Raw genomic sequence first — 14,973 nt, forward strand, 5'->3', positions numbered from 1 at the left:
ATGTATTCTACAACATCCCAAGGTTCCATTTTGCCCAAGAACACCTACCCTTCTTGATCTACATTGCTCCGAATTCAAATTCAAAGTCGACCCTATGCTGTCGGTTTCAGACTTAACCATTTTCAGAGTGACAGTTAACTGTGATAATGTGCTGACTTTGAGCTTGAATTTGAATTCCTTCCTTTCACTGTTCCTGGCCAACAACACCCAAATCTTGTAGCCCAGAGTTCATACTTCAACATGGTATAGTTGTCCTGATGCACTTATTTGAAAAATTCTTCATAAATCAATTTCCAAAATGGACTCTGGGGCTGTTTTTCTGAAATTCTATTTTCAGACGAGGAACAGTAACTTTAGTTTTCTTTTTCCTTTCTTTAATTCCTTTGAGATAATTTGCAGCATTTCTGTTCCAAATTCTTGATCCCTAAGTTCTAATCACTCTTACACTTGTATTCCATATTTTTGCCGAATTTTTCTGAATTTCAAATTAAAAATTCAAATTTCGGTCAAATTTGACCCGAATTTGATTTTCGGCCAATTTCTTTTTCTTTTCTTCTCAATTTGCTTTTAATTCTTCAAAGTCACTTAGATGACTAAATTGGTAGCTGTTACACATCCATTTTAAAAAATATAGTGGAAGAGGTTGGGATTGGAATGGTTGCTCCGTGATTTTTACTCCTCTTGATTGGAGGCGGTTCTCCACGTAATCATTGTGTCACACATTGTGTTCTGATTATTCTGATACAAGCTATTGGTTGAAGCTATCCTCAGAGTTCATCATAAGATGAGGGAGCAATTGTGCATTAGTGTTTTTTGTTATTTCCAAAAGTAAGTCCATTCGAGCAAACAATATAATTCATCTTTTCAAGATTTTTTTCATCATTGGGATGTGTTTAGGAGTGTACACAACAGTCGCAGGCATGTTAATTTTTTTCTTCTACCATTTTAGTTACAAGCTCGAAATAATATAATATAATGCAAGACAGGGGTAGTTGGAGAAACTAAGATGGAGATTGATTCAGCTTGGGTCAAGTGACAAAGTCATGTGCAACCTGAGCTATCACTGCGAAATAACTCATATACAATGCACACACAAGTGTACAATCCACCAAACAAGGATGATAGATGAATAAAAGTGGAAATCATGCTATTAACAACGGTGCTACCTACGCACTCCATGAGTGAGGTGCTGACATCAGCGACAAAGGATGGCGGAGGCGGTGACTATACCGGACCAAGCCCTAGGGCTCGGGGGTTTGCCTCCTAATGTGTTCCATTAGAAGGGCAGCAACGGTGATGAGCTCGCTACCATTACTGAGTTGCTTGGCATGAGAATAGGCACTGCATCGGTAGCCCACATAACAGAGCATCTCCACCCAAACTCGAGTGATGAGCTCCAGAATGCCAGCGGTACCCGAGTCTTGTAACTTGTCGTCGACGAGCTTTGCCCCAAGCTGAGATCCTCTGTCCAATATTTTCTTGTAGCGAGAGGAATCACCTGAGATTCCTGTTAGAGTAATGTCATTGGCTTCAGTGTTAGATCTAGTATTCAATTCATTCCCACTGCGCCGCAGAAGGTTGGCCAAATCCTCAGGTGTGCCGTGCTCAAGAAAAGATAGAAAATGGCACACATGGACATACGCGTTGCGGCTTGCAGGTGGAGGCAGCATGTACGGACGAGAAACAAGGAGGAAAAGCATGTAATTGGAAAGTGCCTCGACAGTCTTCATCACCCCTGCATGAGCCAGCAGCTCCGGGTCGCCCTTTGCTTTCTCCTTGTACCAATAGAGGTACAGGTCAGTGGCTATGTGCCAAACGAGGATGCTCTCGTCCAAGCCGATGTCGATGCTCCAAGCCAGGTTCTCATACAATCCTCTTTTCTCCAGCGCTTCCCGACCCCGTGAGTTATGGATGTGTTCTGGGGTTGACTCTAGAGTTCCTTCACTCTTGAGTACTTGCTCAACCACCAGCTGCTTGATGCACGCCGGGACAGGGATGGACGACGAGTAAATCATCGTGTTCCATGGATCCTCGAGTCCCATCCATCTTGCTATTTTGCTACTCTTGCTGGCCCAGCTCCGAGCGCACAACTGAAGCAAGTTGTGTTGTCCCATGGAGCCCGACCAGTACCTCCACCAATCGGCAGCATGGACGAGCCGACGGAGGGAACCAACTATGAAGGCGAGAAGATGCCATACATTTCTCTCTTCTGCCCTCTGATACAGGAGCGCAAATGTCCAGCTTGAGAGCATGGCCCGCAATGCCGATGTGATCTCCAGGATGATGGCCCCAACTAGTAGGACATAGGTTACGGCCACATCTACTCTATTGTAACCATCCTTACGATCACCCTGTAGATGAAACAGCAACAATACAGTGACGGTGCCCAGCGATGAGATTATACGGATGCAGAGGCCGTACCAGCTATGGGTCACCTCAGCCTTGGTGTAGAAGACATCGTGCATCAGGGAGATCTGCATCTCGGCCACCTTGTAACAGGAATTGTTGAAGTACCACATTGTACATCTACAAAGGTTGACGGACCCTTCAACAAATCCATGGGTGCAGCCAACAGCCGGTGAGCTATCAGTAGAAAGGCTTCTGTATCTCGGTCCTGTCGACTTGGCAAAGGTCCAACGGCAGAAGCCGTCTTCCTGTTGAAAGGCCGGTAGTTGCTGCCCGATGGGCTACTACCGGCGCACTTGAGTGCCCACACCCTCTCTCCGTACTTGAGAACGCCGACTCCAAACATGAGGACGGTAGCCAGCCGGAGTAACGACTGGCTGGTGATGATGGAGGATTCGTAGAGGATGTAAGCGGCTGAAGCCACCTGCACGGCGAGAGTCTGCAGGTGGCGCAGCCACAGCTGGTTGTCTTCGATGGCGTAGGCGGTGATGTTATCCTGCCCGCCAAGGTGCAGCAGCAGGAATGGCGCCCAGAATGCCATCAGCTCGTGCTCGGGTGACGCGCTGGTCACGGACAAATGGCCCAGAACGTAGATGGCTGTCCCATCGGCCAGCATGTATGCGGACCAGACGAAGAACCTTAGCACACCGGAGTCGATGCGCCTGCGGAACTCCGCCAAGATGAGGAGCGCGACCTGGAGAGTGAAGCTGAGCATCGCCAGTGCTTGGAGGCCCCATTGTTTCCATGCATTCTTGGCGACCTCTACTCCTAGCATCGATTAATTGATTCCTCTAGCACACTTCTGAAATGGATACACATGACGATATACAGATTATTTTTACTACAATAAGTTTTTTTTTACCAGCATCACTAGGTTGTTTAGTATTGACCTACTAAGTCGTTGACAAAGTTTGTATAAATACATATTAACATCTACAATATGAGGTCAATGCACTACCAATACATATTATATGTGAATTGAGCAAAACTAATTGGATAATTATAGATGTTGATGTACTTTTTCAATGAACGTGATTCAAAGTTAGAGAAGTTTGACTTATGACAACTAAAATTAAATGACCCACATTTTAGAAAGAATGAAGTATTTTAATAAGCTGAATATATAGTTTTCTAATCTGCTTAATTCTTTCCAATGTTACCCTTTGGAAGTCTATGACACTTCTAAATGATACCCATGATACTAGTGGGAGCAAGAGTACCATATGCTAATATTAGCAAATAGACAAGAAGGATTGCATGGCCCATGTCAATCTGAGTGTACCATAAAAGTCCTCTTCAGTTTTTTTTCTCTATTTGCTTTACTAGAGAGATGGGTTTCTTTCTCTCTCATTTTATAGATGCACATGCGGAACACCCCAAGATGTTTTTTTTTCTTTACACGGATTTTGAACCAGCAGTATACGGAAGACCTCTATTGTTTCCATGCATTTGTCGCTATATCTACTCCTTGTATCGACTAATTAATTCCTCTAGCACTCTTCTGTAATGGATACACTAATCCGTTGGTGAACACAAGCAAGAATTGCATATAGATCATTTTTACCAACCATCAATGTTGTTAAAAATGGTTAGAGCACCTAAGTAGCATCCAGCAGGTCTGGGTTCGACTCCCCATGGAAGCGATATAAACGGGTTTGAAGTAAAAAGTTAAATAAAAAAATAGGCTTGGGTTTCCACTACTGATTTCAGTCAAAAAAAAATGTTGTCGAAAATACATCTAGGCCCCTAGTGGGTTTTGGTGAGTTCAATGACACTATGATTAAAGGGATACTAAATTTGTTAAGCATATTGGCTGGTACAGTACTCATTAATGGATATTTATTTATGATAAATAAAATGAGAAGATCAATGTTTGCATGTATTGTGAAAATGCCTATATGATGAAGTTGACAAGCAATGAAGCTAAAATGTTTAGGTTGACCAAGTGTGTTAACTATGCTAAGGGATTGCTTACAAGAAGAGAAAATGGCATTTCGATGATGTTCTTTGTTGTTAAACAATTACCAAATCAAGCATATTGGATAAAACGTTGGTCTATAAGCAATGGTGAATAATGGAAGAGTGATGAACGTTTGATGTATCTAGTGATCTCTAATTCAAACGAAGCTTATTGTATTCAAGAGATGGTACTTCACATTATTTTGATGAAAATGAAAAGGAAGATCGTTCTGATGAGTTTTGTTTACAATGTGGATTTATTGTGATGCAAGCTAATTTGAAACTCAAATGGCATAATGATGGAGGAGTTGATCAAAATGTGTGGTTCGAGATGCTAAGTAAGGTGAAAGGCAAGTGATCGTTGCGTTGAAGAACCTAGCTATGGTGAAGAAACCCAATTGGATTGACACCGCGGATTCATTATCATGAAGAGCCACATATTAGTAGGCATCAATCTTTCTTGAATTTATTATTAAGTCATGGTGTCTTTTGAGCTAAAAATGGATTTCATTGATATCAGTTGAATTATGGTCCACGTCACTAGCTCAAGGTTAAAGTGCTCAAAATGAAGAGCCAAAGATGCATATAATCATCATGTCATGATATTTACTCAATATGTCTTGGTTGGAAGAATTGAAGCTCAAGTGGATGAAATTGTATTTATTTCTTGATCTTAAGTGTAGGGATGTCATAGTATCAAGAGGGATGCATCACGTGGTGTCACCGAACCTAGAGCTTGATGGTAGCACAAGACACAAGACACAAGACACATAGATTTATAAAGGTCTATGTTGTCCTCCCCTGCGGTCCTACCCCTCCTTATATACTTTGGGGGTAGGGTTACATGGAAAATACCCTAGTCAGTTACAACATAGGAGTCCTAGTTAGATTACAATTGTATCTGAGGAGCCCTAGTAAGACTATATCGTCTGCCTCTATTGTGGTACCGGGGGTCATATTACCCACACATGGTTCTTTGATTGACTCTCGGTGCTCAAGTAACCTATGTGAGTGTATAAGAAGCGCAATATCCTCACAGATACTTTGAAGTGGTTTAGACAAAGCAAAACCGGAGCCCTCGATTTTGGTGCCACATGTCATTAACGGTTAACTAGTTCAAAAACTGGAGGTTCCTATTTGGGGAAACTGGAGGTTCCTATTTTGGGAAACCGGAGGTTCCGGTTTGCATTGTTTCTAATGGCTAGATTTTGTGGAGCTGGATACACTCCTCTTCTGTTCCTTTGTTTGGGTGCTATTTCTAAGGTTCCTAGTATACTTCCTCATCATCCAGAGCTCCCCCTATCCCTCTTTGCGAGGATGAGTGATCCTTGTGAGATCTAGTACGTTGGGTGTCAGGGAGTTGGGGTTTGTGACATTAGAGAGCACTCAAACCCTTGAAGTGAAGCATTTGTTACACTTGGAGGTCAAACATCCCAGACAGCTAGGCATGGTCCTGGGCTACCAAGTTTGTGGTGAGCCTTGGGATATTTGTGAAGGTTTTTCTTCCCCTTCGCAATGGAAGAAACTAACTAGCGATCAAGGAAAGTGGTTGAAACCTAGCTCAAAGGAAGTATTTGAGAGACACTTATATATATCCTAAGAGCTTCTCAACGGAGAAGTAGGGTCCACAGTGGTAAATCTGAACTTTGGAAACATATCCTAAATCTGAACTTTGGAAACATATCCTTGTGTCTCCATACTAGTTTGCTTGTTTTATTATCCTCATTAATATATTTGAGAAATTGGTCAATCTACTTGGATGTTTGAGTTTGTGTGTGCGCACCCGTGCAGGGACTCTGATTTTTTTTTTTGGTTCGGACTAGTACTCATTTGTGGGGTTAATTGTTTATGTTGCCTCAGCTCAGCACAAAACATGAGGTTTTGGTTTTTGTCTAATCAGTTTGAATCATAATTGTACTAATATTTGTACTAGGACAAAGCCATTGATCTAGTTCAACGCCCCAGCAACATTTATATCCTTAGTATTTGGCGATGCGACTAGATTATGGGCCTATTTGGTTTGTGCACAACTCAGCCCATCGAAATTTTGGTAGCTAGTTTGTTCAAGGTTTTGCTTTCCAAATTCCAACACTTCTTTTAGCGAACGGAGTGGCAAGAAATGTATAGGAAAGCGAGGAAGGAACATGGACTTGCAAAAATTTTGGCAACCCTTGGTAAATAAACCATATTTGAACCAAAATTGTTGAGTCTAGGAAAATGTTGGCAAGGTTACTTTTGTCAGAAATCAAACATGTAACATTATATATTTTGCGTAGATATGGTGAACACAATTTTCTGTACAAAGATGTTTTCTTTTCTCCTTTTTTTTTTGCGAGCATCAAGCATGATATTGACTAAATTTTATACTACCTCCGTCCCAAATTACTATTCGTTTTGACTTTTCTAAATATAGAGATTTTGCTATGTATATCTAGGTACATAGCAAAAGTTATGTACCTTGAAAAGCTAAAATAAATAGTAATTTGGGACGGAGGGAGTACTACAGTAAATATGAGAATAATGTGAAGGCTAGAGAAAATATAGCATGGGACAGCTTACTTACATATATCTGACGACTGAAGAAGCTGAGATGCGATCGATGATCCACACCAAGTCGGCTGTACAATTGGAAGTCTAAATTAAATTACTCTGAGCTGAGACTGAGTTATGAGGAACATATATATAGGACAGTGCAGACAGAACCTGGTGCGAGGCCTCGGACAGGGTTAAGGCATTAGGAAAAGACCAAGTAAGGTCGCCACACACAGCCGAGAAGCAAATGAAAAGGTGAAGTAATGATTTTTCCGCTAAGGTCCCGTTTGGATCGTTGGAATTGAATTCCATTCTAATAATTATAATTTAGATATAAATTAATTAAGCTAATATAATTGTATGTAGAATATATTTATATATTATTGTTGGTGATATGGGAGAAATACTTACGTGCTGCACTTCTGCTATAGGGAAGCGAGGCCAAGAGCGTGCTATAAGAATTGAATTCTATTCTAATAATCATAATCTATAGAATCAATTTTCATCTCCCACCCTATGAATTTAAGATAGGTTTATATCTAAACTTTGAAAAGTTGTGGAATGCCACATTTCAAGATAAATTAACCTAGGATCCGTTTGGGGCCTAAAACAAAACTATTTATTCCGTTAGAGTACTATACTATTTTCTCATACAAAGAGTAAGCTGAAAAATTAAATCGACGTCATTTGGCTCGTCAGACAAGAGTAATATACTATTTTCTCATCCCATCATTATAATGAGGATCACGATGTTTCTAGAATTAAATAAAAAAGACCAAGAACTGAATTCATTCGACGCCAATCTCGTTTCCTTTGGTCCAGTTGTCCCTTTTGTTGTTTCTTTAGAGACACATGGGCCCGCAGCTCTTTTCTTTCACCTAGGGACGAGGCAATGCATATGTTCTCGAACCTTTATCGATCGAAGCATGGTAGCTTGAAACAAGCTTCCAGCATAATAAGATGGCTTCAAGCATAATTCGTACAGACAGCGGTCCAAACATCTGTTGTCGAAGAAATGTGACACAGAAACTTCATGACAGTGCAAGTGCAATAATCGTCTACAAGATGCTATAACAGAAAAATTCTTAGTACAAAAACGTCCGTCTTGTTGCCAAGTACGGCTGCCTGGCGCGCGCTCTCTCGACAGGCAGAGCAGCAGGTCCGCAGTAGAGCACAGCTTCCTATGGAAATCCGATTTCACATCAACACACTGAACTCAGGGTGTTTGGCATTAAAATTTAACCCCCGACACTAATTAGGAGTATTAAATATTAGTTAATTACAAAATTAATTGCACAATCCTTAAACTAAATCACGAGATGAATCTATTAAGCCTAATTAGTCCATAATTTGACAATGTGATGCTACAGTAACCATTCGCTCATGATGGATTAATTAGACTTAATAGATTCATCTCGCGATTTAGCCTAGTGGTTCTGCTATTAGTTTTATAATTAACTCATCCTAATTAGCATCCGAACATCCGATGTGACAGGACTAAAGTTTAACCCCCGTCTCCCGAACACCCCATTTGTTTGGAATGAAGTTGCCAGCAATCATTGCAACTTTTGGTGGTGCGAATTGCAGTCCCTACGACGGCAGTAAACCGAGCATGGCCAGGACGAAATAAGGATATCACGAGGCACGTCAGTAGTCATCTCAGAAACAATCACCGAGCCATGGTGAAACTCAGCCCGAAACCAGTTCCCAGGAGATAACCATGCGAGCTCTGAGCAACCTGGGTCAGCCTCCCTACCAGCGACTCGGCCAACCCAGGAGTTCAAGACAACTTTCTCTTACATAGGCACATAGCTAAAGGTGTCTACTTTAAAACACAGGAGTTCAAGACACTTGAGGCAAAACGCTCCAGTACAGGCACAGAAAATTCTTGCTACTAGTTGATAGCATTGGGAAAGAGCGGATACAAGCTTCCAGCCCCAGGTAGCAGAGACGGTTCTGAATTAGTCATAAGCTCTCCTTTTGGCAGGCGGAGATCTCGATCGGTAGCCAGGAGATCTGCAGCAGATACAAATGTGTTTTCATCAGATAACAGGACACCACCTCAAAATGCTAAAAGGAGAGCTAAAAGCATGCAGAAATATAATTTTGTGAGTAGGAGACTCTATGAATACCAGGTTAGCGCCTCAATGAAACCTTAACTTGCATTCAGTATTCAAAATTTCAGGACAATGACTGATTCTTATAACTACTACTACCTCCATTGTGAAATATTTAGGATTAGAGAGAATTCCCGATAAAACACTGGAAAAAAAAACTTGGTTCCTTATATGGCACAGAAAAATATTGTCTTCCCTAATTGGCATTTTTCTTTAGTTCCTTTCTTGGCCCTTCTGTTACCTTTGCTGTTAAGAATGACCTGAAAAGGCATTTTTGCCCCTTATCTTATCTAGTGAGTCAGGAGTAGGGAGTATAGTGCATTCCAAACAGCCGTGTTCAAGTTCCAGTAATACTTGTTTAATACAGGTGCACTTAATTTTCCTTGTTTAATACTTTTTTTAGGTTTGAACATGAACGATCCATGGCCGTACTACTAGTCACGGTGTGCTGTCATGGCCGGTTCCACAATACGTTATCTTTACAATTTTTATTTCCCCAGCTGTCGTGCTTGTGCGTCAAGGAACGGAGAAATTCCACAGGAGCACAGGGCCTCTGACGTGCCGGCAGCCACAGGGGCACAGGGGCACTCTGCCCATCCACGATAGCATGCCCCTGACATCCACATGCCCGCGACGACGGTCCGCGCCAGTCCCCAACGAGATCCGCGCCGGCGGCAGGGTGCCCCCCACGGGGTTGCGCTAGCCTCGGGTGCCACGCAAGCACCCGGCTTCGCCCATCATCCGCACTGGCGACCACGCGCCGCCTCCCGCGATAGTGTCAGCATCTGCATGGCTGCACCTTGGGGCAGCACTTCTCCGATCACCGCCGCAGTTGGACGGAGCTCACGCGGGTTGACGAAGCGCCGCCGGCGCCGCTCAGCCGCGGCAGTTGAGCCCTAGGCGCTGGTAGCCGCCATCGGCTGCCCCATGAAGATCTAGGGTTGGGTGAAGGAACGAGGGGAAACAAGAGAGAGGAGGGAATGGCCGAGAGAGGGGTTGGGATCGAGATGGGCGGGGGTGAGCGTGTCGGGGATTAAGCAGAGCGGGCAATTGTGTGGGGTTTCGGGTTAGGGGTATTTTGGTCCACCAAAGATCTCCAACAGTGTATTTTAACAAAATTGGCTAACGGATCTAACGGAAGTGCTAAGAAAGGAACCAAAGAAAAATTTGAGTGCCAATTAGGGAAGACAAAAATTTTCAGTGCCATATAGGGAACCAAGTTTTTTTTTCCAGTGCTATACAGGGAATTCTCTCTTAGGATTATGGCTATGCACTCCCTCATTTTCAGGACCAAGGTAGTACAAAGGAAGTAGGTAACGAAAAACATGAATTACACAAACATACTAAATCAAAATTATGTCCACCGACTTATCACTTAGCTACATCATAGAACACAAGAACTAACACGTGAAGAGTGCTTCAGGAGTCCTGGGACATTCATGACATGGACAACAGGGCAAGCATGCACACTAGTGAAAATAAACAAAGGACATTACCTCCGATAGCGATCACGAACAGGACTTCTGCTCCTGCCATATGAACCATATACAGGACTTGGTGGGCGACCATAGTCAGGACTAGGTCGTGAGCGGTATACTGGGCTAATAGAACGGCGATATGGGTTATCCCCGCACCTACCATAGCCACCAGCTCTTCTAGGGCTATCATACCTGTCACTTCTTTCACCATCATCCCTAAAGGCATACTCAACAGAAATCACTCTATCCAAAAGCGTGCTGTGAAAAAGAGCAGTAGATTCATAAGCATCACTATTACATAGGAGCAGTGCAAAAGAGCACAAAGAAAAAGCTTCCTTCAAAAGAAACGGTACATCAAAGATATAACAACATGATTTAATGACTACTGTTAAATGATATAGTTGTACACAACTACATAGAAAAATCAATGCCAATTTTTCAAGTAGCACCATTCTTCAGTAACTTGCAGTCTTGCACAATAAATAGAATATTTAGACCTTTCTTTACAATTTATAGCAGAGATAAACATTCCCCAAATACAGAGTCAGTGAAAGTCAAATTGTGCTCCGCTGATTACTTGGCAAAAGTGAAAATCACTGCACAGAAACAATAACTTCGAGGGAAGGATGCTTACGTAGCATGAGTAGCTTCAAGAGCCTTTCTGGCTTCTTCCAGTGTTTCAAACTGGACAAAAGCAAAGTTCCTCCTTATCCGAACATTTGATATATTCCCAAATGGTGCAAAGTGCTTTTCGATATCACCGACTGTTGTGGTGATTGGGTCAAAGTTAATGACAAACAACGTCTTAGTGGCCTTAGTGTTTGCTTCTGGTTTGTTGCCATCACGTCTCGCAGCTCGATCACCCTATTACAAATAACAAAAAAAAGTAAGTCATCAAGTGATCTGACTACTGCATGATATGGAACAAACATTAGCTAATCCAAGCTTGAACACCAGGGGTCAGGTTAGACAGTTTCACAAGAACATTAGAAGAGATTACCCGTGACCACTCCACTGAAAGCCGGCGTCTCCCAGGGCCAAAGGGATAACCATCAAGAGCCCGTATGGCATCATCACCATCACGCTCATCCTCAAAGTAAACAAAAGCAAATCCTACAAATGTAAAGATTCAAGTCAGATGGGTAGAAATTGAATAACCAATGTCCCAACAATCACAGACAAGACATTCACTTCTGCTTTACAACAAACTCAATGCATCAGTATATCCAAACCTAAAAGGATCAGAAAGGTACTGCACCTGCATAATTCTGATGGTATGAAGAGCACTAGAGTAGTAGATTCCATTCATGATGAGAGCTAACATGGAGTTGAACAACTTATATCCAAAGTAAGAAATTATGACTGGAGACATTGAACATGCTTCGCTGTAAACGGAACTCTTTGCTTATCAAATACAGTACACATAGCACGTTGTCATGTTGGTGATACTTCTAGTCGTGGCATCGCATGGCATGATGGTACTGTTGGATGGCACGAATCAGAGTTCCGCTAAACATGCTCGAGCAGTAGTAACGGTGTACAGCAGTGCACATGAACGGATGGTTTCAAGCGAAGGAAATGATGGCCGGGTGAGTGAATGAAGGAATTTCAGGAGTTGAGGAGCCCCGGGGGAGCTATGTTTGCCCTGGTAGTTCCTGCGCCACAGTAAACATTTAAACATCTGTCCCTACCATACACACAATGCAACTGCATTACATCGCATAGGGGCAAGACATATGTGCAATTCTGTGCTCTATGAAGTAGATGTTACACAAGTATAGTAAAGCCACAAAATATTCTAGGTTAACTCCTACTCACTTCAATTTCAGTCCCAGTTTAAAAGCGTATTTGTTGGCAGCACAGAATTTCATCATGACATAATATGTCATCAAAACATAAAAAGATTGTAACAGAAACGAATTACTTCAAATAGTAAATAAACAGATTAATTAATTGACCAAGACTCACTGGCCACAGTAGTAGTACATCATTATCGGAAGGACAATTCTCATCAATTCTCATTCCCTCATCTATTATATTTCTTTTCAAGGGATTTTTCTCTCTTTTTTTTGTTCTATTTATTGAAACTCAAACATCAATCCAAGTGTCGAGGCACACAATGAGCTCATATCCAACCGAAATCGAAGACGACAGTAGATCGTGGTTAGCAAACGGATGGAAGGGGGAAAAGCAATGGCAGGCAGACCTGACTTCATATCGATGCGCTCGATCCTGCCGTAGCGGTAGAAGAGGTGGTCGAGCTCCGAGTGGCGGGTGTCATAGTCCAGGTTCCCCACGAACACCGGCCTCATCTTGGCCGCCGGCGAGTCGGCGACGAACAAATCCCCCGAACAGAACCTTACAAACAAACCGAATCGGAAGCAGGGGCGCGAAGCGGATCAGTCCTGGAGCTGGGATGCCACCGAGCAACGACGGATTCGATGGGGAACTCGGGAATCCTAGGGGAGGAAGAGAGCAATACCTGCGTCGTCGTCGCGCGGACGAGAGGGGGATGGAGAGAGGCGGCTAGGGTTCGAGACAGATGATGCTCTTCTCTTCTGTTCTGCGGCGGTTCGGCTAGGTAGCCAAGTTGGGTCTGTTGGGCTTCACGAGTAATCAGGATGGGCTGGGTTTAGTTTTTCTTTTTGAAAGATGGGATGGGCTGGGCTTCACGTGTAATCAGGACGGGATGGGCTGGGTTTAGTTTTGCCTTACACTTTTGCAACGGGTGACCCGACTAGGCCCAGGCCCGTTTCGAATTATAAGAATATTTCCCGGATCTGTCTGAGTGACACAATGGGCCAGAGTCTAAATTGTAGTCACTCACCTGCATCAACTGACAACGGGCCAGAAGACATGGTAAGTACATCCTCGGTTTTGTTTTAGCTATTTTAGATTCATAGAGTTTGTTATATATACTTAGATATACCCTATGTCTAATAATATCTATGTATCTAGAAAAGCTAAAACAACCTATAATTTGGAATGGAGGGAGTAGCTCCGGAGGATTCCAACCATCCATTCACCTCATCAACTGCATTCTATGAAATCATATTAAGAAAATTAGTCGTACTAATTGCTGCATAATTATACATATATCATTAACTGAAAACTGCTACTTCCAGTTAGTTCCAACATTTGCACTGGTGAAACTCTAACAATATTTAATTTATGTGTAAATGATGTACCCGAAAGAAGTCACATGAAAAATACAAAGAGTACCTATATTCTAAACTGGTCTTATCTGAATACTTGCTTGCCATTTGCCATGCATCACCATCTACATATAATCCATGACAGCAGGAAAAAGTGCACAAGGCCTTCAAGAGGATAAGAAGATCCAACAGTGCTGTCACCTTGCTTTTTTTGCTAGACTACAAAATCTCACAGGGCCGAACTACGTGGAGTCAATGACACCAGGGCTCTTATACTGAAGATAGCCCTATCCTCATCCTAAGCTAGGCACTGAAACAACACTTCCTCTCTTTCCATACTATCTAGAATGAGAAGCTATATAGAGAGAGGCCATTGCTATGCTGTTTATATGTCGAAAATTGTGCGGTAATAGAGTGAAATTACAAGGCAACAGTGATTCAGTACTTCAGTTTTAGCCTGCCTTGCACAGCCCTCATGGCTTCTACAGATATATTGTCTTTGCCGGTGGCCAGCGACGGTTTCAAGAGCATGGTTTTCTAAATTTCTTATTCTTCTACTACCTCGATCTGAAATGTTCTCCTAAACTCTGCACCCTGATCTGAAGTATAAACAGTTCTCTGTTACTTTGTCATTCTGCAGTAGCAGTTGTGCAGGTACCTGCAGATGCCAGCAGCAGCAAAAGGCAGCAGGTGAAGATGGAGCTCACCAGCGGTGCTGCCGTGAAGATTGCTACCAAGCACCAACAGCTGAAACCGCGGTTCGCCCTGGAGTTGGATGGGCTCAACTGCTTCGAGACTCTAGTCCCTCGTTCATGGATCGAGGAATCTATTCGCTGGAAATTTTGATCGAGTTCTTGTGTTTTTTGTTGCAAATCTCCCCTGTTATTAATTAGTTTTGTCCATTGCATCCATCCATACGAGTGTTTTCGATCTGTTTGTTCACGCCCAATGATTGAAGAACTGCAGCGAAACTATTGGCTGCTAATAAGTCGTGTGTTCCATCTTGATGCTTGAAATTTACAAGATGTTTGTAAATGTATTAACCATAATCAAAACTAAAAAATGAAGCACCTCATCATCAATCCAATACATGTGACTTCTAATCTTATCGAAACAAAACTTCTCTGCCCATTTTTTCCCATGCTTACTCCAAAATATTAGTCATCAGTCATCACCAAGATGACAACTTCTGTCATCATCAGGTCATCCTTTTCATTACCCTCGAGTTATGTCTTTGTTGTTCCAAGGATGGTTGTTTTGATCCTCCATCATTGTATATTTTGGTGTTGAGTTAGGGGATCAAGAGATCGATCAAATTCTGAACAC

The 14,973-nt window shown here is 42.5% G+C and overlaps 1 protein-coding gene and 1 pseudogene across 1 annotated transcript; both read right to left on the bottom strand.

The window, feature by feature from the left end:
• Positions 1–1,063: 1,063 nt before the first annotated feature.
• LOC117865027 (uncharacterized) lies at positions 1,064–7,171 on the bottom strand (annotated as a pseudogene).
• A 1,353-nt stretch (positions 7,172–8,524) lies between these two features.
• LOC117865026 (serine/arginine-rich splicing factor RS31) lies at positions 8,525–13,116 on the bottom strand. Its single transcript, XM_034749105.2, has 6 exons — positions 12,975–13,116; positions 12,699–12,850; positions 11,493–11,605; positions 11,127–11,356; positions 10,511–10,750; positions 8,525–8,913 (listed from the first exon to the last, which is right to left on the bottom strand). The coding sequence occupies exons 2-6, from the start codon at positions 12,802–12,804 to the stop codon at positions 8,859–8,861; spliced, it is 744 nt and encodes a 247-aa protein (XP_034604996.1). The 5' UTR covers positions 12,805–12,850; positions 12,975–13,116; the 3' UTR covers positions 8,525–8,858.
• Positions 13,117–14,973: the final 1,857 nt, after the last annotated feature.

Source organism: Setaria viridis, chromosome 7 (genome assembly GCF_005286985.2).
Source record: "Setaria viridis chromosome 7, Setaria_viridis_v4.0, whole genome shotgun sequence".
NCBI lineage: Eukaryota > Viridiplantae > Streptophyta > Magnoliopsida > Poales > Poaceae > Setaria > Setaria viridis.